The sequence below is a fragment of the Anarrhichthys ocellatus genome, unplaced genomic scaffold (genome assembly GCF_004355925.1).
Source record: "Anarrhichthys ocellatus isolate YVR2014 unplaced genomic scaffold, GSC_Weel_1.0 scaffold3, whole genome shotgun sequence".
Classification (NCBI taxonomy): Eukaryota; Metazoa; Chordata; class Actinopteri; order Perciformes; family Anarhichadidae; genus Anarrhichthys; species Anarrhichthys ocellatus.
Genome location: NW_022280033.1, coordinates 16,992,341 through 17,016,785, shown reverse-complemented (window position 1 = coordinate 17,016,785; position 24,445 = coordinate 16,992,341). Strand labels below are relative to the sequence as shown.

Here is a 24,445-nt window from a genome sequence, read left to right as displayed (position 1 = left end):
GGGGGGGACTGCCTGTGATATTAGGCCTGAGTGAAGACACCAGGGGGCTTGATTGCAGATGACAAGGTTACGCGACTTAGAGTCAACCTCTAGCGACCGCCAGTTAATCATTGTCTCTTGTGTCCTCGTCCCCCGCAGACCTGCCCCCCCCCCCCCCCCCCCCCCCCCCCCCCCCCGTCTGCACCCCTGCACTCCATCCAGCCTGCAGGGTCGTATCTTGAAGCCTTTTCAGAAACACCTGCCTCCCATCCATCCTACCTCCTCCTTGTCCCCCTGCACATCCGCCCTCATCCCCGCTCACCTACAATGAACATCGAGCGGCTGCAAGAGGCGAGAGCGGCCCGGCGGCGAGTGGGCGGTAATTATCGTCAGGGATGGACCGCGGAAGGAGTGTGGACGGATGGAAGAGGTGTGGACGGATGGAAGGATTTATTTTTAAATCCGGTTGATGACAACAACAAAAAAGGAGGAAAAAAAGCTGAGACTAGACAAACAGCGTTTTTTCAGGTGACCGTACAACTGAACTGCTTCTGTTTGAATCTATATGGCTGTTAAGATGCCAATGAGTTGCTTGGGCACGTGCCGCTTCGGGTACTGGCGGGGGACGATAAAAGACGATCCAGAAAGGTCCAGTTAAGAGTTACAGAGGAATGAGACTGAAGGCTGGCTAGAAGTCAAAAAACTGCAGAGTGGTTTATAATACTATGAGACAGGATTATACAACTGCTGATTTTACAATGAAGTAACCATGATGAGAGGTTGTTGTTGTTGTTTTTATAGAGTAAAATCGCTCCCTTCATGCTTCATGGCCAGTGTACACAGGAGGAATGCGTCAATGTCACCTCACTGACCTGTGAACACGTTGTGTCTGTAAAACAGCGCTGCTTTGTGTCGACGCAGTTTCAGATAACCAATTGTAATGATAAGTTAAACAATCAATAGAGAAATACAGCAGAAGCGCCTTTTGGATGCCTCTGTCGACCAATCACGTTGCATTTCACATCCATTATTTGATCCTTTTAGACACTTGGCTCCTTTGGATAGTTTCCTCAAACCTGTTACGGGTTAAATGAGATGTGATGAACATGTTTATCGAATGGTATGAATCTACTTCAGCTTCAAAGGGGGCACGAGAGAAACAGAATTACTGCTTTCAAGTCTGCTGATCTTCAAGAATCTCAAACGGCGCGGGTCATTATGGATGAAAAACAACCACTTAACATGTTCTATTTTAGTCAAAAGATTGAATTCTTTACTTCTGATTCATGCTTGCCAGTTACCTAACTGCACATCCAATCGATGTTTAAAGTTTACATTAAAGTGTCTCTGCTTTTTCCTCCTCTTGCACACAACAAATCTTTTTTGTAATCTTCAGGTTTTTCCCTTTCATTTAAATGCAAACGGTGCTGATATTGAAATTTCCGTTCTCGTCTCATCTTGCAGAGACCAGAAAGCTGGACGAGGTGAAATGCGGTGGGGGTTAAAAATGAACATGCCGGACTCCTGTTTGCACAATTGTGATTAAGACCTCGGTTTAGTGTAATTAGGTAAATGTGTTGACATGCGTTGAGTTTTAATCGGACACTTCTGGAGCGCGCTGATATTTGTCCCATTACTGCGATATTAGCAGCAAATAACTGTCATCATTTGAGTGCAGCCAAAAATTAAACCATTACGTGCAAGTAAACATAAGCTGCCTTTAACATTGTCGACCACTCCGTGTGTGTCGTCTCTCACTCAGACATTTTCTCACTGCTCTCGCTTTCCCTCTGCTTTAGTCAGACGCCATCTGTCCGTCTCTCCTCCACATCCACCCTCTCCTTTTCTCTCCTCCTTTCTTGACTGAGGGATCCGTGTTCCATTAAGGGGCCTTGAGAGCGGCCGGTGGTCCTTGAAAAGCCCAGCTAAAAGTTCTTAAAGTGACTTGCTAAATTGTAGCGTTTCTCTTTTACCTGATTCATTTACCTTTCCCCAATCTCCTTCCATTAAAGGCAACTAAATCAGAACCTCGGACCACTTTACTCTCTAACTTTCATTGAAAGGCTGCTGTAGGTCTCAAAGGACGGGTCTGAATGATGGAAAAGTGACCAACCCCCGTTCGATGCCTTGTTATCGAAACATACCGAATGTTTTGGCTGTTTTGATCATTTTCATTGATTCCTTTTAATAAATATTATGGTCATTTTTACGAAAAGACGTCTCTGTCCAAATATCTGTAACGAATCTGTGTGCTCTTAACAAATTCGACACCATATATTAGGGTCGTTAAGTTTATATTTCCCGGGGTGTAAGTCCCCAGGTCCCTGTTGGTTGTTGGTTCCCTTTATTTAGTGCCATATCACGCTGCATTCTGAGCCCGCCCACTTTGTAGCAGTCCAATCAAATGCGAAGGATTTGCTTTAAATCCCTCCTGTAACTGTATTACAACTATTCCATTTCAATGGGGAATAGACTGCTACAGGGATGACGCATTTTTGTAGGCCAACCTTCTAAGTTAGCATCGCACTGGTTCCCTCAACAAAAACACAACATGCATTATTGTAGAAAATAAGATCCGGTGCAAACAAATGTTTATGACACGTTTTGTTCAGCAAGATAATCTTCACAAATGAACATGATTTCTGATTTTTGAAGCGTGAATGCAATCGGCAGAAGTACAAAGCTAACGCTAGTCTATAAACGAACCACACCACGGTCGCATGGGGGTGTAATGTGTTTTGGTGAAATGTATGTAAAGATCTTCCCACTTTACATCACTGTTGAACATACTGACTGTCCTGCATATTACCTACTTTACTCTTCAATTCAAATGGGTCCCGTATTAGCAAGCTAGCGTTAGCTCTGCTGGCTAGATCCTCCTAATGAAGTGCTCCGTTCATTCTATAAGGTTGTCCTTTTTACCTCATCCGTACAGCAGTTGTTTTAGTTCAGTGATTTGGATTTAAACCAGTAGTGCCTACCAATTAGATTTTATTTTCATTCTATTCATTTCAATCACAAAGGATGATCAACCTCATTACTTTCCTTAATTGCAAAAAAAAAAAAAAAAAAGGAAATGACATACTTACTTTCTTTTTCAGTCCATCAACAATTTTGAGTAGCAAAGTCTCCTCCATCCCCAGCTCAGTTGTGGTCACGATAAAGTCTACATCATGACCAAACTCCTTCCCCCTGGAGATAAAGACATGGCGCCGTTACTCATTCACTGTGTGCAGGAGATAATGAAAAAAAATTATCTTTTAGTCACAGCCCTTAACTGATGAAAAGTGAAGGTGGCAGGCGGAGCTATTAAAAGCACAGGCCATACTAATGGCATTGACTTTCTCTATTTATTTTTTTTTACATTATTATTCCAACAAGTAATTCCTCTTAAATTGTTAAGTGTAAAAAGCTCCTTTTTTTGTTGCCTCAGCTGTCAGAGCTTTAACTTTTATGAGAATCATCATCTTCTGCTTGGATCAGTGTCATAAAACAGACCCATGTGGAGCCTGGCTGCGCTCACACAATGCATTTACTCCGTCAGCACAACTAGACCGGAGTGGAAGTGATTATTAAGTGATTATCAGGCAGGAACAGATGCAATGAAAAGCAGAGAACCCCCGCATGTGCATAAGATCATACATAAACGGCATATCAAAGCTTCTGTCTGAAATCAACGTACTGAATCAGTGACATATAGTTTTCACTAGTGTTATTCGGGAGAGTGGTGCAGCTTGAGATGATTGATGTCTAACTATTTCAGCAGCCCGTTCACTCGCAGTGGATCGATTTAAGCTGGTTTATGGTATCAGGGTTGAGATTTGTTGATCTCTTTTAAATTCATGTTGTGACTTCTTAGAGGACAACACTATCAGAGTTTATGAGGCAGAGGGAAATGTAAACATTGGGTGGTTATTAAAATCATATTCCGAAAGTCACATAAGTATGTTTTTAGCCACAGTCATGTCGGGAGGCTGCGGGCTTATAAGGTCTGGAGGTGGTGCTCTGTTCATCTATGCTACCTTGTTGCACTCTCATACTGTGGTGTAACTGTAGAGCCACCCGTCTCCGAAGCTGACATTTGTTGTCCATAACAACTAAAAGCTATCGTCATTTTCTTTTGTATTTTAATGTCCGCTTTACTTCTATTCTATTTCTGACAGGAGTTTAAACGTTTCCTATACATGGGATATCAATTGTCCTTGAAAGCATATTTATACTTCTATATTTGTGCTTTGGAGGTCTTTAGAGAGGAGCTGATTTGTTGTGCTATTACTGAAGCCCACTCCAACTCCACCTGCTGTTTATGGATTTCTCCTTCTTGCGAAACATCCATCCTGCTCCGGCCAGTTCACCAGATTGGTCCATGCCGTACCGGAGTTGCGACTGCGGTCACCCACCAGTCATCACAATTACAAAAACAGTTGGCAACAAGCTTTTTCGACAGTCGAAAAGGGTGAAAGGGTGAAAGCGCGAGTGCGCGATGAAGTTGCCCCACAAATGACGGACGTTTCCCCCCTGCCAGGCTGTGAACTGCTCAAGGCATCGTTTCAAACTGACCATTACGAAATGACAAGGAACGTTGGTGCACGGCAATGTGGCTGCAAAGAAGCCTCGGCTCCGTGTTTGAGCTGCCCTTGCCGCCTCTAACAGATGAATGATGGCAGCGAGAGCGAGGGACACTAAAAGAGGCGGCGAATGGCGTGTGGGAAAGCTTCTAAAGGTCACCGCGGCTAATTCAGGGAGCAAGGAAGTATTAGAAAACAGCCATTAGAGCTCCACAAGGCATGATAATGTTAATGGTTAGCGTTAGTGGCAGAGAGCGTGTACCATTGACAGGATGAGTGGCTGGCTTGCAGGTTCACTCAGCAGATCCTGCTCCAGCCACAGTCGTTTAATTTGTGTAATCCATTTGTTTTCTCAAATAATAGCAGACATGGGAGTGCTCACTTGTGTTTCAGTGGTATTTATGTCGGCCTTTATGTGAAAAGTTGACACTTCCTTAATGAGTTGACTGCTAGGACACAGCTATTTGAGACTGCATCACAGATTTCCATCTGCTGACGGAGCGACTTTCCTCCGAACCCTGCAACACTTAATTGGCAAGGCTGAGCTTCACTTCCAGCTTGTGCAGGGCGCTGAAGTTGTGAAGTGAAACCTCACCGCTAGCCTCTGCTGCGCTGGCAAAACTCACTCGAGTGCACTGCATAAATGTGTGCCGTGAATAGCAAAAAAAATATTGAAATTAAAAAACTTCCAATCATAGCTTAAAAACAAGCTGATTTTTAATATCAAGGCATGGGAAACATGGGAATTGGGGTTTATTTGAGGGGAAGACGCCGTAGCATTGCTCCTTCTTGATCGCACCAGAGCATTAATATGTGTCGGGTCTGTGCAGATTCAACCGCAGTCAGCGGAAAACTAGACACGTTCTCTCCGGCAGAGCGGGTGTTTTTCTTCTTCCCTGCCTCTAATGGTGCACCTTCAGAACACTGTTTTTATATAGCATGAGGGCATCCACCCCTGCTCAGCGGGTGATTTGGCTGGGAAGGTTGGGCTGAAAGTATTAGCTTTGATGGCGCTGTTAGCACACTGTGCACAGTAACACTGCCAGTGTTCCTCTAAATTAAGTGCAACAAAAGAGCAGAGCACTTGAATTTAGCCAGCCTACTATTTTATTGCGTGAGGAGAAATGCTAAATTATGAATTCCTTCAGCACAAAGCCCATAAAATATACATGGTTATATACAAATTTGTGTGGACGACACGGCGACATGTATAAATAATAGAGATGTGCGAAGTGTTGCTGCTGCTGGAAATTTCACAGGATGCATTTATTTGCAGTGAGGAGAGTTGAGCGGCAGTCAAAAGTGTCTGGTCAGGGAAATGACACAAGTTTCACCTCGTATCGCACTTGCTTTCTTAAAGAGACAGTTCACCCCAGAATTTTAAAATTGATATTTCCCCTCTTACCTGTAGTGCTATTTATCATTCTAGATTGTTTTGGTGTGAGTTGCCAAGTGTTGGAGGTATCGGCCGTAGAGATGTCTGCCTTCTTTCTGATATAATAAAAAAACACATTTGGAAAACTCTACAGCAATTTGTCTTTACAGAAATCATTACCCGGTTCCTCACGATAATCCACAACCCTTGCTGTGAGCAGTTTCATGGAGGAACTATTTTCTTTCTTCCGAACTACACCCGCCAACCAAACCGTGTGTCCGCAAGTAGATTCGCTTTCAGGTGTAGTTCGGTAGAAAAAAAATAGTTCCTACTTATCTTGAGTAACTGGGCCATGATTTCTGGAAAGAGATCGTGACCTTTGAGCACCACAAGCCGAGTGTCATAAAGTCCCATTACATTGGAGAGAAGGCAGACATCTCCTTGGCCGATATCTCCAAAGCTAGGCAGCTCGCACTAAAACAATCTAGATTGAGTAATAGCACTATGTGTAAGGGGAGAAGCATGCACTTTGATTTGGGGTGAACTGTCCCTTTAACATTCTTGCTAACACAGAAAAACAAGGTGATAAGCAGGAAGACGTCATAAAAATAAGAAAAAGTGCAAAGCGAATGTGGTATACCTCACGATCGGACAGCTCATTTTGCTCTTTCCCCCTACAAGCTGATAATAGAGTTGTTTATAAAAATCATGGCGCTCCGAACTGAACTGATAAGGGTTATTTATCTTGGTTGTTGTTCGAGGGAAACAATGCAGCGGCGCTCAGCCCCTGTTTGAGGATGTGAGAGCAGACACCATTGGACCCCTCATCCGTGTCACTTTGAGTCGTATTCCAGACAATCTGATGTTAAATAAGATCCACTGCGGGGACTTGCCGGCTTCACGCCGAAATAAACACACACATTCCGCTGACACCGTGTGAGCCTTTCACACGCGGTGGCGGCAGAAGCTGCATTTCCGAGCTTAATCTATTTTTAATCCCCCCCCCCAACAAAACCGCTTTAAGACTTGTCACCCGCCTTCCACAGCTGTCCTTTCAATAAGGCTAATGTCAGCGGCGTCAACAAATCCCCGCCACGCTGTGTCCCTCTGAAGTGGATGACAGCTTGAGTTTACTGGAGCACGGCGCTTATTTCGTGGAACTTTTCAGGACCCGAGTTATTTTCATTGTGTACGTTATCCAGAGATGAAAGATGTGCCGGAGCCGTGTGCATCTAAGAGGTATATGGTGTGTGTGTGTGTACTCCATCTTTTGACAAGGGCTATCGGCTGGAAAGATGAAGCTAATAAGAGACTCTACATCACGCTGGAAATTAGAGGTAATTAAATCGAGCTTTGACAGGATTTTAGAAGGTAACATTTTCAAATATGTCATGCAGGAGAGAATTAGTGGGTTATTAGTGGTGCTGCTGGCATCTTAGAGAGCATATGAACTATTTTGGCGTAATAGGCCGTATAGCACCTCCCGCTGTGTTTAAGCCATGTCTGGAGATTCTGCTTTTCGGCGAGATAAAAGTAAATTACTTACTTCCCGACTGATAATGTACAAGTCATCATTCTTCAATTATAGCTCCGCGTGATTCCAATTAGGTCTCACATAATTCTCCCCAAGCCTGCACCAAGTATGAGATGATGTAAACTCATCTCCCTGAGTTTGAAGCCATAAAAGCTCCCTTACAGGCCCCTTTATGCTTCGCAGCAGACTCCTGGCCCATAAATCCTGCACTGTTCCTCCCTTTCATTCTTGATGTTAACATGAAGCTCTAATCGCTTTCCCCATCTCTTTTACCACATCATCCCCTTGAGGAACAGTTATTTACATAATCAGATATCATTACAGCTGTCATTTATCATTTTGGAGATTAGAGATATTGGGTGTTTTTTTTGTTTTGTTTGATACTATTTTTGCTTAAGAAAGCTGAAGACCTATAGCCACCGAGACAAATCAAATATACACCACGGTCCAGGTTTTAAAGCAAGTAACTTCTGAGTAAACACAATATTCCTCTTAGAAATGACTTTTCATAAGCAGTAAAACACACCTTCATTAGATCCAGGGGGTTTCACTGCTACCTACCTACTTGGTCTTGAATGACCAGTAGCATATGGTGGCTATAACGTTAGCTAGAGGTAAACTTAAGGTAAATATTCCTGCATAAACTATGCTGGACAGTAATTCACTACCACTTAAGACGTGGTGAGTAAAGAGTACTGTGAGCCCCAACAAATTCTAATTTAACAATTACATTACGAGTAACCAACAACGCTCCGTAACCTCGAGCTTGTTCGCTACTTTGCTGTTACAGTCTGGTCCAATAGACGATTCCCCCCCAAAAAAAGCCTCCTTTTCATTTTGTTTAGGGTGTGTGGACGGCAGCTTCACTGTAAAGGTGGAACTGCAGCGCTGTAGCCACTCACTGTGGCTATACTAAGCTAGCTGTTGGTGGCCAGTAAACCAAAACATAGACTGGGTGTTTTTTAAACCCCAACTTTGACTTGTTGTTAAGGAATAAGGTCAAGTCGGGTGTGACATCATTCCCTGTTCCAACTTTTGATCTCCAAGTTAATGAATGCAGCATTATACGCAGTCTCAGTTTGACGTCATTCGGCACAAGTCTTTAGCAGTTAGTATGAAACAGTCAACTTTACTGTTTCTTGTATACTAACTGCCAAACACAGTATAAAGGTCAGCATATGCTGTCGGTAGAAAACTAAATTACTATGTAGAATGGAAGGAGACACAGCTTATGACTCATCTCCACTGCTCTTACAATAGCTTAGCATTTTAGCTTTTGCGAAAGCTAATTCACAGAGGTCGCTGTTTTGCAGGAGTTACTTTGTCTCACTTTAGTCAGTGTAAGATCATTTCGTGCCAAACTTTGACAAACTGGAATATGTTAGAATACAGCAAATAGAGAAAAAGAAGGGAATTTCACAAGATGTTTAGAGAAATGTTATGTGTGTAGCGGGCACTATTAAAGTCCATCAGCTAAGCTGCGGCAGCTCTGTCACCCCTGTTGAGAGGCAAGCGCCTGTCCTCACTGCCAGACTGCTTTTGAATTATTTAACCGCACACGCCACTGGTTACGGCTGCATTTTTACAACACCACGGAGCAGATTGCTCTGCGCTTACTCAGGCACATAAAAAAAAATAAAAAAATAAGAGCAACACAAAGAGGTGGCAGTGGACAGAGGCTCCGGCTGTGAGCAAATAGTTGCACTCAGTAGGTAGCTTTACAAGAGCACTCACCGTGCACTCTGAGATTGGCAATGTAATGCATTTCAGCATCTTAATGTAAATGCAATACCATGTCGGGGACTGTCTGTTGTTTTGGGGGGTTTTTACGAGCAAAGAGATGGCGACCGTGTGCGGTGTTGTCACGTCAACTCAATTGATCTACTGATTCATAGCAACTGCCGTATGCACTGAAGCGCCAGCAGCTCTGATGCTTCTAAACCACACACTGTGACTGTGTGACAGTAGTTAGTCATAAGGAGGAGGACTCAAGCAGACCTCTTAAAACGTTTCTAATATCCATTCCCATCAACTGCGGAAAACAAGAATAAATGCAGGACAGGAAGTGCTGTTCCGTACCAACAGAGCGAGAGAGTCGTGTACCTGCGAAAGCCACCTGTCAGTGCTAGTACGGCGGACGGTGTGATCGCACAGGCAGCTCCGTCGATAATGGTCCTCAGGGACCGGGCCTCTGCTTTACTGACAGCCCTGGATATGTCTCCATAATGCAGAAAACCTGTGGGGACGAGAGCACGTGGTTATTAGTCTGGGAGCCAGCCATCAATCATAGCCATTTGCTCCGGAGATGTGGCGAGTCAGGGTGATTTAAAAGTAAAGTAAAATGTGATGCGTTCTGCTGGCTGATGGAGGGCAACTTCGTGGTGCACGCCTACTGCAGACACAAGAGGATTACAGCCAGTGTACATACTGAGCTGAAATTATGATTGATGGGTGTCTTTTTGATTTCATGCATCTCACTTTGTACTTTCTCTTTTTTTCTCTGCGCTACATAAAAAGCTTACATTTTCTATTTCTTCCCTTGGAACAGACGGAGTCAATTAATACCAAAATCCTTAATTATAGTTCTGTCTCCACCGCAATACAATATAATAATGTTCCCGCTCTTTTAAGATTTACAGAATACAGTTGAGGGATCAGGGTTCAAACACAGTTCCCCTCGCCAAAAACAGGCATTATTTCTCAGCACGAAGCGGAGACTGCAGTGTTCCGAATGATGGATTATGACCGGTTTGATGAAGATGTCTGTCGGCCTAATACATCATCGGATGGAGTTTCTAACTGAATGGGAACCTGCGAGCAGTGTAATATAATGTTGTGAATCACCGCCTCATGCCGTGCTACAGTGTATGTATCCAGCAACATCCTGAGCAGCAGCAGAGGACGCAGACAAATGAAAAGCTGCTTTTCCTTTGAGACATTTAACCACGTGCGTTAAACACTCCGGGGGATTTCTGTCACCGACAACAATTGAGGCTGATGCTATCTACATGACTGGATGCTGCTGCATCACCATCACCTCAGACAATAACCACCACAGTTACGCTCTAAACTACAACTTATTGTGCTGCACCTCCTTCAGTGGTGGCGTGGCTCATAGGATGACAATTTCGGTCTGTTGGTCGGTCCACCTCTTTGGTCCAGACTGAAATATCTCAACACCTACTTGATGGATTGCCATAGAATTTGTTTTTTCAGACATTCATGGCTCCCAGGGGATTATCCCTACTGACCTTTCCTCTATGAGGTGAACACTTGTGGTTCATTGAGTGGACCGTCTCAACAACTATTGGATGGATGCAGACGTTTACAGTCTTTCTAAACTTGCGAACTATCGCTGTCATCAGGTTAAAATACTGCGTCGTGTTAACACTTTGGTTTAAGACCAAATTCCTTCAGTATGATATCATCATCGCCTAATTAGCTAATTAGCAAATGTTAGACAACATGCTAACCTAAGGTAACCGAGGTAAGCAGTGATGAACACGCTGATGCTGATGAACTATAGGGAGGTAATTAGGCCAAATCCTCAAGAGACCATGAATGTCTGTACAAAATGGCAATCCATCCAATAGTTGTTGAGATATTTCAGTCTGGACTTAAGTGGTTGACTAACCGACAGACCAATATTGCACTCCCAGGGACATGCTACTAATGAGGCTCAAAATATATCATATTTCTTACATCCCTCAAGCTCATTTTTCTCAATCTCTAGAAATGATATCATGAACTCTCACGACTCGAGTGACTCAAAATGATGACCTTTCCGCTCACCAGGCATATTTCTGTTGGAGGTTGCCAAAGATCTTCATTCTGACACCACCGTCTGGACAAGTATTACATTCACATGACTAAGACTGCTAATGACCAAATAATTCAAAAGATCAAAAAGCGAGTTTTGGACCTCAGCTTGTTATCTGTATAACGGTTTGGTTTCCTTCACATTGAGCCTCACAGAGCCGCTAGCGTGGCTGCAGTTGTTTAAACATGACCGGATTCATTTACCACTGCTCTGGAAACTGTCCAAAAGCCTTCATCCAAAATCAATCTGTGATTAAACTCAATATTACACAATTCCCCACAGAGATTTGAGACAAAATCTTCCTTTTACAAACACCTCTAACATTTGAAACAAATCATAACCCTCCCACTGTAAGTCAACGACCTCTCACGGTCTCTGCTTGGATGGCCCTCTCTCTCTCTGCCGGGCTGATTGATGAGGGCTCATGGGAATTCCACAGCAAGCGTTCCCCTCCGCAGTCACTGTTCATTGATTTTTATTAAAAACACCCCTGCTGCCTTTCCCCGTTGTCTTTTCACTGTAAACTCCCTGCTGGTCACATCTCATCTCGCTTTAGAAAAAAACACTTTACAGCCAGCGCCTCGCATAAGGAGCCTCCTATGGGACCAAAGAAAGGACACAAAAATGAAAAGATCACAAATGACACACGCGGGCCCCCCCCCCCCCCGTCTCTTTGAAGCAAACTCGAGTTGTAATTTTCAGTCTGTAATTTGTGGAGTGGCAGTGTGGAAGTGCTGAGATGTTGATGTACCAGTTTGCTGCATCCGGTTTAGATGAACGCTGCGGTCTGCCAGAGCGTCGCTGAATGAGCGAAGCCCTCTGCGGTACCACTTGTCAGCCGTCTTGGGTCCAACCCCAAACACACTTGTGAACAGCTGGCAGGAAACGAGGTAAGGACGTAATCAAGAAGACATGCTTTCTGAAATGACAGGCTCTTCTCAAGGGGGTGAGCATTCAAAAGTTTTGAAGAGCTCTGCGTCCTTAAGAGATAGCAAATTCAAATCTTGTTCGCAGCAATTTCAAAGCACCAAAAAATCGAGGGAAGCAAATCTAAGGATGGAGTTGTTGTTTCTCCCGTCTACTGACCTTAAGTGTTTGATACCTCTCATCAGAGAGGAGCTTCTCCACGTCAAATGAGCGGCCACATTCAAGGACGTCCTGCAAAAATATAAAAAGGCAGATAATATCATTAAGAAAAGACGCTCTCGGTGTCAGCATCGGTGCACTATACTCTCCCCGGTTTCCGTTCTATGAGCAATTAACAAATGGCCTCAAATGGCCCATTTGTAAAAAAAAGTTTCCATTTAAATCGGGGGGGGGGGGGCTCCTCGCGTCCTCATTTCCATTTCGTTTCAAGAAATAATGACTTTGTTGTTGTGAAACCTGGGATTAATACCGGTTTTTATGGCGTTCATAAAAAAAGCCCAAGGTAACGCTTTCCCCTCCTTTGCTGCCATGGTTTGCTCCGCAACAACTTTGTCCCGCGTTTAATTGTCTCAGCAGAGCACGACTAATTTTGCCGGTCGCATTTTTTTAACTGCCTCTATTTACGTGGGCGCATAAAAACGAGGCGGCGGTTATCTGGTTAATGTCAGCCGACTTCCACCGTAAAAGTCGTTTTGCCGTTGAAAATGAGCATGTGTGTTTTACAAGACGCGTCTGTGCGCATGTTAAGCTTGCGCGCGGAGGGGTGACATCTAGTATCACCGGGCCGGTGAACTTGTGTATCGCAGTGTGAGTGCAGTGCACTTTTAAAGCAGCCTTCGCTGCTCAATGAGGCGTCCACCGGCCCACCGCTGCTTTTCAACCCCTCGAGCTAAGGCCAACCCCTCAGACGTAGGGATAATGCTTCGACACACTCTCTGCTTTAGGGGGGTGCGCGCACACTTTTTCACATGAGCAATGTGAAACACACACACACACACACACATGTACTGACTATTCCTCCCCAACTCTGCCTCGGTGCTCCCACACTTTCATGTCAGTGGGTTTATATACCCCCCCCCCCCCCCCCCCGACTTCGGAGCAACTCAGCCGCCGCTGCTACCAGAGTGTCACTCCGATGTTCACAGGCACGTCATGCGTTTTGTTTTCACTCTGTTTGGTTTCACTTTGTTTCTGGTGTCATGTCATTTTTCTTGTTTTGAGCCACGATCTGTTCAAAGAGACAACCTAGTAGAAGAAGAAGAAAAACTCACTGCTGGGTGTAGCCTACATCTGAATCATGTAAGAACAACAGGGAGAGGTCATTCACGGGCAGTCTAATTTAGTCTCCTGGGACGTTTATGTTATTTTGTTTAATGACTCTGCCTCAACGCTGACAGATTTGACAGATGTTGAAACTTGCTCTGAGACCCGCCGTGTGTCTGTTAAGGTTTAATGTGTCAGAGTTGGCCTGCAGAGCTGCACCCTGTTCCTCCTAGGGACTCTGCGTTCTCTCGGAGCAAACATTTCTCGACACATTCCCTGACAACTCGCCGTGATTCCCTGCCCTGAGCGCGACTGTAGGTGAGGGGATGATTGCCAAGTGACCCGAGAAGACTATCTTTATTTTTATTTTTTCTCCCAAAGACGAGATAAATCGGCTTGATGCCTGTCAGTGTGCGTGCTCATGTGTGAGCGTGTGTTACGTGAGCTTGTCTAGGACTTGAAATTTGAAAACTACTTTTGATATCTTTCGTATTTCTTTTCTTTTTCTTTTCTTTTTTTTTTTAGCCTTCAATAACTCACAGCAAACGTGTTCTTGCGAGATGAAATTCCACTTCGGCGTCGCCTGAAAGCATACGTGTATTTCTGCAGATCGGTGTTGTTAGATAGAAAGTTCAGCTGCATTCTTCTCAACAGCAACACAGGCCGCACAGAGGTTGATGGAAGAAAAAAAGTCCGAAATACGCACTCCGCGAAGAGAAGACAAGGTCAAGGAGAGCAGCTGACATTTCTTTTCTTTTCTCAAATCTCTCATGACATCTAAATGTGAAATGCTCCCGATGAGTCGGCTGATGATGAGTCGTTTCAAATTGGTTATAGCCAGCCTGAGAGAACATCGTCAATATAAAAACAATTTGAGAACACACTGAAGTTGATATGTTTTGACACATTTCTACTGGGACTCTTGGTCACCACAGTTACTTGCTGTGAATCCAAGCAGACTATTACTGCCACCCTCTCCGACAGGAACACAACGTTGAGATCCTCAAGTGCATAATATCTTTAACTGATACTAATACTAACTAATACTGGTCTTAGTCATTTCTCTCAGTATTGTTGCACACTTTCTATGGCAGCGTCCGATTTTAGATCATTTCACAAGAGTATGAAAATTAAGGTCAAGAGACTATTCTTGATTATCTATTGTTTACACGCACGCAGACTGATCCAAAATACTCTCCTTGTTTGGACATTTCAGAGCCTTTGGATTCACAAGCTATGTTGTCGGAAAAACAAACTTGTAGGCTGCCCAAATAAACCACTGTGGTTTCGTGCGACCGCTAGTCTCAACACATAATACAGATGGATTAGACTGGGCTCCGCATGCAGACTCTGGGCCTTACCTCCATGACTGCCTTAGCGTGTTCTCCCAGGCAGGGCAGGTCCTGTGTTTCCCCCAGGCGCCGCACTGCCCAGGGCAGACTCTTCAGCACGGACGCAGCTCTCCTGAAGGCCAGGCACGGACCCTCGAGCTCGTTGAATTCGTAGTTCTCCGCCAGCACTTCAAAAGCATCCTCCAGGGAGAGGTAGAGCGAGGACAGGTCAAGGGAGAAAGAGGTATAACATACACTCTAAAAAAAAATGGTCCAGAATGGGTTCTTTCGGAATCATTTGCTTCGGAAGAACCCTTTTTGGAAGCAAGAGTTCTTCAAGGATTGTTGAAAGCACGAGTGTTAAAAGGGAACGACCAACGGCCAGCCCACACATTTCACATTTCTCGAGGACAAGCTGAAGAACCCTATATGGTTCTAGTTAGCACTTTTATGTCTAAGAGTGTAGGACAGAAGATAAGATAAGATGTAAAAGATATTGTCTAATAAGAATAATAACAAATCACCAATTCTTGAACACATTAAATAAAGGAAAGATAGTGAAAACCCAAGAAAAAAAGCGAGACCTGGCACATATGTGTCAGGTGTGCATTCACGTGTGAGATGCACTGACCCGTGCAGGAACCCAGACAGGGAACAGAACACCCCCCCCCCCCCCCCCCCCCCCCCCCCCCCCCCCCCTTTCTATCACTCCTCTCTGTGTCCCTGTCCCCGTCACTTTACAGTACAGGACGTGCTGCATGTTGGTTTTCTTCTGGATGACCGGACAGAGACGTTAGAGGCTGGCGAACACCAGACAGGAACCTGTCATTCCCCACTTGCTCACAGCAGGATCCCCCAGGGGGCCAGTCTCAGGCTCTCCCTTCACAAACGCAACATGCTCAAACGCTCAAAGAGGCTGCAGTCAAGACCATGGAATTAATGAATCTGCAAGAGAGAGCACAACTCTGACAACAATCCTCAAACTTTTAAATTCTAAAGTTGGTCATTTGAAGCTGCTATAAACAATATTTTATTGTAATAATGGATCAAATGACTGTGTGTTGATTTAGAGGGGTAGCTTTCAGTGACCAGCACCAAACGGCAGACCAAGTCAGCGACTAGCTGGTGAACTCAAATGGAGCATTTAGTGGCAAAAGAGAAAGATATTTCTTTCAAAGGCTGGTGTACATAAACAGAGCAAACGGGAGAGTGACTATTGGACTGACTGTGGGTTGTTTGACCAGAAACATTACTTTTTATTGAAGACAATAACATAAACCGTGGCTCTGTTCTGTGAAGTGTGTCAGAGTAGGCCCCAAAAGAGTAACAGTGAGCCAGCATGCACAAAAGCACTCAGGCATCATCAATTGTATTATCTACACCTGTGCTTTTCTCAACATGACGAGTGACAATGTCTGCTGTGAAAAGAGCAGCGTTGCTCTGTGTCTGCTGGGTGTGTAAAGAGGCAGCTGTTTGCTATTGTTCCTGCGGCCCCAAAGTGGTAAAAAATAATATCATTATATATTATGTCAATCTGCATCAAAATAAAAACAGTGCTAATAGTGCAGAATGTTGCAGAATACTAAGGATATACATGGAATTATGGGCCTTAGCACAATGGAGCTGTTTTTAACACTCTGAACATTGAAGAGTAACCGCACACGAAGCTATGAACTAAATGATGTCACCGATATTTCTTTCCACATATATATAAAATGGCATTTCATGGTTGAAAATGAGCACTGGTTGCCAGCGACAGCACTGGGTCCCTGCCGCTAAGAGACGGAGATGCTCGGGTTCGCGCTGGCCAAAATCGAGTTGCTACAGCCGCGACAGTCCATCTATTCCCTCAAAAACATTAAGTTTTAAATCAGCCCTGATATTGCAAGGCTAATTCTGATCGTCTTCTAATCAGACCCCCCCCCCCCCCCCTCCTCGCCTCACTCCACAGCGTTTTTTATTTTTTTTGTAACCACTTTGTAGCATTACAATCACAGCACAGCAAACCCTGTTCTCTCCTTTCTGTGGACAGTACATTAAGCTCATTACAAAATGTGGTGAATCAGTGTTAATGACTATGTAAATGATTGTTTGGCCATAGCGAGGTGCTTTCCTACACTGTGAAAAGAGTGTAAATAAAGTTGTCTTTTATTGTATTTAGCAGGTAGCTTGTTAGCTAGCTCACATTAACTCGCCAATTCCACCATGTTTCCATGCTAACGTTGCACTCCATGCTAGCTGAATTCAAGTTGCTACAGCAGCAATGGTCCGTCTCCGAAGCAGACGCCTGCTCTCCTTCCGGCAAACTAGTCTCCCAACGGCGGGGCAGAAAGACCGCAGGGTCTAATTCGTGTATCAATTAGGGTCCGATAAACCGTAAATCCATTAAATTCAGGGCCCCATGCCATATCGCTAATTTCTGAGCTACCTTAGCCGTCGTATTAGTCGACGCTCTACCGATTTAAACATAATGGCAACTTAGCTATAACCACAAGCATTTAGCAACCTAAAGGGTGTTGTATAAAAAAAACAACTGAATAACTGAAATAATTAAGTGATTAAGTGAAATATTACCAAATTTGGTAAACGTTGGATTAAATATTTATGTGAGGAGATGTTCAACGAGTCTACAGCAATGTCAGCAGCTGATGAACAGGTCTAAGTTTTGCATTATTTATGCTATCATTTTCTAAATAGCACTAAACGCTAAGGACAGCTGAGGCTGATGAGAATGGCAATAGCTTTGCAGGTATTTAGTCATAAACTAAAGTATTGGACAAACTGACTGGCCATCTGGAGCACCCGGAGTTTTCCCGATGGGCCCCTTGGTAATTTGGGCCAATACAATGCAAAATATACATATTTTTAAATAAAAATAACCAAGTGCTGTCTGCCCACTGTGGTAGGGTATTACATCTGTCAGCCAAGCACTTTTGGTCCAGTCCATTCTAACTTTACATGGACCCTTTCCTGAGACATTTGGAGAAACAGTGGAGTGGAGACCGACAATCAAAAAAAATAAAAAGAAGAGAAAAGAAGGCCCTTGAGGCGGATGCAGCCAATTCTAACATGACAAATTATTAATTTGGTGCTGTTACCAGTCAATCATCTCAGCCTAGTGAGCCTATAGGCACTGGCAGCAGAGAGCAGAGAGAGCAGCCCACTTTCTACTCATTGTCAAAGTTTTGAAGATGAAACGGTAAGACAGAGGACTAGAGGGATAAGACAAGCAAGGTTTGAGTTTGCATGACTGGTTAGCTGGAGATTAGAGATTAGAGACGAACCACCAATGTAGAGCATTTTTCTTGCGCAAAGATTTGATGAAAGTGGGCTATTTTTCAATCTCAATCTGGTGGTGGCAGATAGCCTCAAGTATGTAACATGAGTGTCTGTACACAATGCTGTGGTAATCCATCTGGCACGCCAGTGTTGCCGTGGCTAAAAATGTTCTGCAACATACTCAACATATCAGAGAATCTGTGAAGGGGGAAATATGGGTGGATGGATGTGTTTGAATTGAGCTTCTCCACCTTATAGTACAGGCACTATCCTCACCAAAGCCTTTAATAGAATGAAGTGAGATAAAACACTCCATGGTCACACTGCGTGATGTTGGTGTGATGCTGTCATTAGCCTAACAGGTAATAACTCCTGTGCGGGCTATGACAAACATTTGAAATGAGACTGCATGTCTGAATGTCTCTGAGATGGGGCAGGTTGGTGCCGTGAGGGATGAAGAGCTGCAAGTGGGCTCTGTGCCTGTACTAATATGAGAACTCCCATTATTTCTAATAGGCAACACTTTCCTGCAAATTGTTATTGAAGCAAGAAAGTGTAATTCTCTGGCATAAAGACCCAGGTACAGGATATTCTTTTTTTATTCAGCCATCAGCTTAAAAAAAAAAAAAAAAGAGTAAATGGTCAGAAAACTACAGTACAGTGTGTGAACATCTGACAACACACAACAGATTTGTGCAGCACATCTAAAGTTTCATGGAACAGTGACTTGATACAATTATCACATTTCAGTCATTTATAGAAGCACATAACAGGAAATGTTAATGTGTTGCTGCATGAAATTCCACAGGGTATTCTTCTCGCTAAAACCCCTCAGCGTGTTGTCTTATGTGCTTCTTTACATAAGGGAAATGGAATAATTGCATTTCTTCTCTAGTTGTTGTTTTGTTTTGTTGATTTGCTATCAAAGTTTACAGTTTTAATTTGGTGTGTATTTACACTGTATGCCTCCTACAAAAATGACTTTCCAACCTACACATTTGTCTTGTCAGCTTCAAAGAACAAACAGACGTTTTGTCGTTTGTCTTCTTAGAAATATTTTCTTTACACATTCTCGATTCTCATTCTGTGAGGTGATTTTAATAGTATGTCTGTTACTGTCCATTTCTATATAATGTAACTTAAACAATGACTGAAACAAAAATGATATTCCTGGTTGGGTCAGACGGGTCTCTTTGTTGTAATGATTCATTCCCTTCCAGCTATTCTCCCAACCTTTTCTCGCTGGTCGGGAATTGTACAATAGTCCTTTTTTTCACAGCAGACATTTGAACTTGTCATAACGTGAAAGGGCAAGTGTTTCTAAAAGCATTAATGGCTCTGTTCTATTCAAGTGTCCCAGTAAGCCCTGACAGCGTGATGGTGAGCCTGAACAGACCCCAGGAAAAAAAGTCAAAAAGCGTTGACTTTGTTTGTTCCATGACGTTTGTTATGTAACGTTACAAACGACACTAGTTACTGTGCTTACAGTTGTCACGTGACCTCGTTACATTATCGTTTTAACACAAATCATAATCTTTTTTTCTAACCTCAGCCTAATTTTGTTTCTTAAACCTGACCAGTCATTGAACCAACTTAAGCACGTGGCATTGTATGTTTCTGATGGTGTTATAGGAGGCTAATATCAACATTCCAACTTTTTTTTTTTTCAGGCGACTGGGTTGAGCTGAAACTGAAGCGGCTAAATGGGATTCAGCCCTCTTTTCTTTATTCTTCACACCTGCGCTTTTCCTTTTGTGTATCTTAGGAAACAGCTATTAAGTAGTACGCTACACATGCCTACACTGACCACAGAACAGTTTTGCGCTGAACATTTTCAGGTGTAACTGCAACACACAGAATCTTTTTGCGCTACCATACTGCGTATCAGGCTGCGAGTACAGTGCAGTGCTGCGGCTGAACGGATCCAGTGTTGCTCCCGTTAGTAGACAATGTTTGACTCTCATTGGTATCGACAGTACAAGCCACCCTTTCATCTTCCAGGGATTCATTTGATTCAACATTAGTATGAAAACATTGCTTAGTGAAGCTTTAAGAACAGAGGCAACTGAGCGTGTATCTTCCCTAAAACCTTAGATAGCACAAGGAGCTTAGAAATTAGCCGGTAATCACTCATGACATTTGGATCAGCATTTTATAGTGTGCTGAGTCTAGCATGCTGCTGCTTTACCCCTTTATGTAATGCATAAATCAGTTATGTTTAAGAAGAAGATAATAAATGGAACACAGATCGGTAAAATACCATACAGCTGATAAAAACCAGTCTGCCAGCGCACAGTGCCTGAAGGATAAAAACGGAGAGCCTCCACATTGGGCTAAAGGGGAGGAATTCTAAATCCAGGACCGGGAACTCGATGCAGCTTAGGGTGACCAGAGCTCAGGGCAGACTCCGACAAAATCATGCTTTTGTTTCCTCTCCCTTAGCCGAGGTCACTGCACCACCCGCTGTCCTGCGCAGACATGCAGCCTCAGGTCAGCGAGCAGCAGGCTTTGGTCCAGCTCACCCAGGAGACGCACTGACCCGTTTGCTACAGCACATGGACAGGGAATGACCCTTTACATCGCAGTAAACTCGCATACAACACACACACATACACAAAGATTCAGCTGGGCTCTCTTCACAGCTTGCGACAAATTAGAGAAGCAAGCTTGTAATTGGATAGGTGATGGGGCGCGCTTGTGCAAGTGTTTAGTGTGCAGGGTACGAGCCGTTTGTCTGGATGTGTTTCGACTTTTACTGGTTTGGGGCTGCCGGCAATTCACTAATAATGAGCACAGGGTGAACTATGGATTACCAAAGATTGATAACCCACAGTGCAACATTGCACAGCTGCGCAAGAATGTCTACCACTAGATTCTCTCTGGGGACGATGAGCTATATCAAAAATGAATCAAAATAATTCAGCTGATTTAGCATCAACGCCCTTCATTCTCCCCTTCTTTGCTCTCTGCTATGGTATGAAACCTCGTAACTTGTGGAAACTGTGGAACCTCTACGCACCATGCTTAAGTTCTTAGTTTGGAGTCACATACTGCAAAAAACAGTATTAATGTTTAAACAATAATGACAAATGCAAAACACTATCTTTTCCAGTCTTCCAGTTTGTTAGCTAAATTAAGCCAACCACAGTCCGTGTCTTATCTCTCTACTGAAATCAGAGTTTAAAATTGTGTTGGTTCTTGTTTAAAGTTGCACTAATTAATGCATTTGTATTAACGGTCAGATGACCGTGAACCCTGAGAAAAGAAACACTCAACTCTGCAGGTTGCCTCGGCTCTACAAAGAGTTTTAGCATCTTTTTGCGAATTGTTTCGCGGGGAGCTGTTTAGGTTCAGTCTGCTCTCATCAACCTTATTTTCAAACGCACGTAGCGTGCAGCTGTTTTCAGAAAAAAAAAAGCTCTGATACACTCTGTTCAATGCCAAACGGCAGACGGATAAAGTTAGCAACAAGCTAGTGAAAAAAGTGGAGCAGTTAGAGCAGAGGTATTCAATTCAATTTCCAAAAGGTCCGAACATTACAATAATATCTAACTTGCACTATATATATATATATATATTCAAGAAATCTAGTAGTAGTAACGTCTCTGTGTCGTCAACAACTGTCAAATCAAATAAAGAAAGTACACATCAATTATATTTTAACAATTATTATTCTCAGTTTTCAAATTTAACTGGATGGATTATAAATAATACATAGAAATACATAAATAAATGTTCTTCTCATTTCAAGTAAAATAATGTCTGGATTAAAGAATAACTGACATAACAGAAAGCTTTTCAAAAATGTGCATCTTAAAATAAAGTAATTCATTTTATAAAAATTAATTTCACTGAATTGTCCTGCAGCTTTAAATTCAGTTCATTCAGGTGTGAAGTGATGTCAATAAAAAAAGCCACGATATTATATTTTTCTCATCTTCTAACGAGAAATGTTTGTACATGGACTTTATCTGTTGTTATCAAACCACTTGTTTCAGCTCTATTCTCTCTGTTAACATCATTGTTGGACAGTGAACTAGTGTGTTAGGATTCTGATCATATTGGGTTTATTTTATTATTTCCTGTGTTTTTTATTTCAGATGTGAGTGGGTACGTTTGCTCCAAATGAAACATATTAGTTTTAAACTGCCCGTTGGAAGAATTCACCTAAACGAGTCTGTCAATTCTCGGTTAAAGACTCTCGTCTCTCTGAACATTTTTCTCTATTTGGAAATTGTATTGTGAAATTACTTTTCTGACTCACATAATTATTCTCCTGGTCTGATATCTCTTTCCTCGTCTCTCCCCCGTGTGTCACGGTGTGTGTGTACATCTCACTCGAGTCAGGAAACTTGTCAGAATACCCATATTTGATTGGCTGAGCTGCATCACGTGATGTGATTCACAACGAATTGATCGCCGTGTTTCCTGCACCGCTGAACAAGTGCCATAAATGCTGGAAAAGCTGCGTCGGTTAAAATAGAAGCGCTCCGTCAAAATTGAATAATTCTCAATTATCTATCGGTTTTAGGTCCTGGGTCCGGATACAACGCCGTCTGGGTCTAGATACAACGCCGTCTGGGTCCGCCAATTAGTGACCCCTGAGTTAGAGGATAAAGAGCCAGATATTTCCCCCAGGAGTTGGTGGAGACCAAAACAGAGCTAAAAGGAGGAGAGTGAGTATTGGACTTGCATTCATCAGGTGGCCAGAGACAGGACTCCATGGAATGCTAATGTTTCTCTGTATCTGCTGGATGTGTAAAAACGCAACAGTTTGCTAACACATCATATCACAGTTTGCTAACACATCATATCACTAATTTTGAATTTCCCCAAAATTATGGTGTATTTCTTTAAATCAGATCTTTGAAGTGTAGTGAGGTGACATAATTGCATTTTTATCTCTCGTTGCAACATCACACTCAAGCAGAACACCTAATTATAACAATCTCACCTGTAGAAAAAAATTGATTTTAAGACCTCACGCCCACACACTCTCTGCGGCCAGTCTGTCAACTGTCATGTTGTCTTAGCAGCTGCATGGAGTCAGCGCTGCGGGCCTCAAAAGCCCACCCTGCATATGCATTCATCTAATTAATGAAGTGTTAGGACTGGTGGGGGGGACTCTGTGCGCGGGGACGTTGATATAGCTCGCCGATTTACCCCCCACCACCGGATAAGCACGGACATGCCTGCGAGTCATGTCCGCACAGCAGCCCGCCTCGCTGCGTGCGCAAAAGGACACCATAAAAGGAGATCAGAGAGCCCACTGAGAAGAGTTTTAACATGATTAACGGCTAGGAGGTGGATGTTATCTATCCCATATCTAATGAATAGGTAGCCATATTGGACATCACTCTGGATTTGAAGGTTCACCTCAGATGAGGAAAAGGACTTTTTCCAATTTTTGTTTCTACGAACGGCTTCAAAAGGACAGTTGACGGCATTTTAGTATGAAATCCAACAAGATGTCTTAGCAAAAGTATATAAAAACTTTCATACAGGTTTTCCAAAACCAATTAAAAACTGAACAAGCACTTCTGATCCTTACGGCTTTTTGTTTGTTAGCTCTTTAGAGTTGAGAATGTTAACTCTGCTGGGGAACGGAGGAAATCAATTTGATGCATTTAAGGTTGAGTGCTCCCAACCCCCCCCCCACCCCCCCTCACCCGTCTCCCCATCCGTGGCATTTGCTGCTATCAATACATCGGAGGCCTTTTGCTGGGAGGAAACAAATACAAGATGTTTAGCCATTTCTCCCTGTACCTCTTCCTCTCCCTCCCCTCGTTAGTCTGGCAAACTGTGTGTGCTTTTATATGTTGGTATATGTGTGTGTGTGTTAGTGTGTTGCCATCAGAGAACAAGCGTTTGATGCTGCACGTCAATCAGCCGAGACACAAATATCAATTTATGTGGCAGCGTACGTCCGGCTTATAGTGAAATTATGACAGCAGAGGACTCATGGCTAAGCAGATAAAAATATAAGAGACGGGGGGTGTAGGCTTGACTTGGGTGTGTGTGTGTGTGTGTGTGTGTAGACGGTGTGGATTCCCCAGTCACAGCGAGACACAACAAGAGTGAGACTGAGCACAGTGAGAGGGGCGGGGGGGTGAGACATAACAAAAGGGCAGGAAGTAGTGATACAGGAGTGGGAGAGCGAGCGAGGCGGCGAAGGATAAAGAGGGAGTGGGGATGAATAAATCAATAGCGCGCGGTTGTGGAATGAAGGGCCCGCTTGCTACCGGTGTGTGATTGACACCTCGCTGGGGTGCTGCTGCTGAGATGATGCTCAACCGCTCTTCCTGATCCTGACACCTCTCTGCACCACCTACTTCCCCCCCCCCCCCCCCCCCCCCCCCCCCCCCCCCC

At 43.5% G+C, this 24,445-nt stretch overlaps 1 protein-coding gene across 1 annotated transcript in view; it reads right to left on the bottom strand.

The window, feature by feature from the left end:
* Positions 1 to 24,445, bottom strand: part of dntt (deoxynucleotidyltransferase, terminal) — a 77,841-nt gene that overhangs the window by 39,722 nt on the left and 13,674 nt on the right. Inside the window, exons 4-8 of the mRNA XM_031875116.1 lie at positions 14,828 to 14,998; positions 12,363 to 12,434; positions 12,028 to 12,151; positions 9,560 to 9,692; positions 3,069 to 3,171 (exon numbers count right to left, since the gene is read on the bottom strand). Coding sequence (XP_031730976.1) covers positions 3,069 to 3,171; positions 9,560 to 9,692; positions 12,028 to 12,151; positions 12,363 to 12,434; positions 14,828 to 14,998 — 603 coding nt within the window. The remainder of the gene's footprint in view (positions 1 to 3,068; positions 3,172 to 9,559; positions 9,693 to 12,027; positions 12,152 to 12,362; positions 12,435 to 14,827; positions 14,999 to 24,445) is intronic.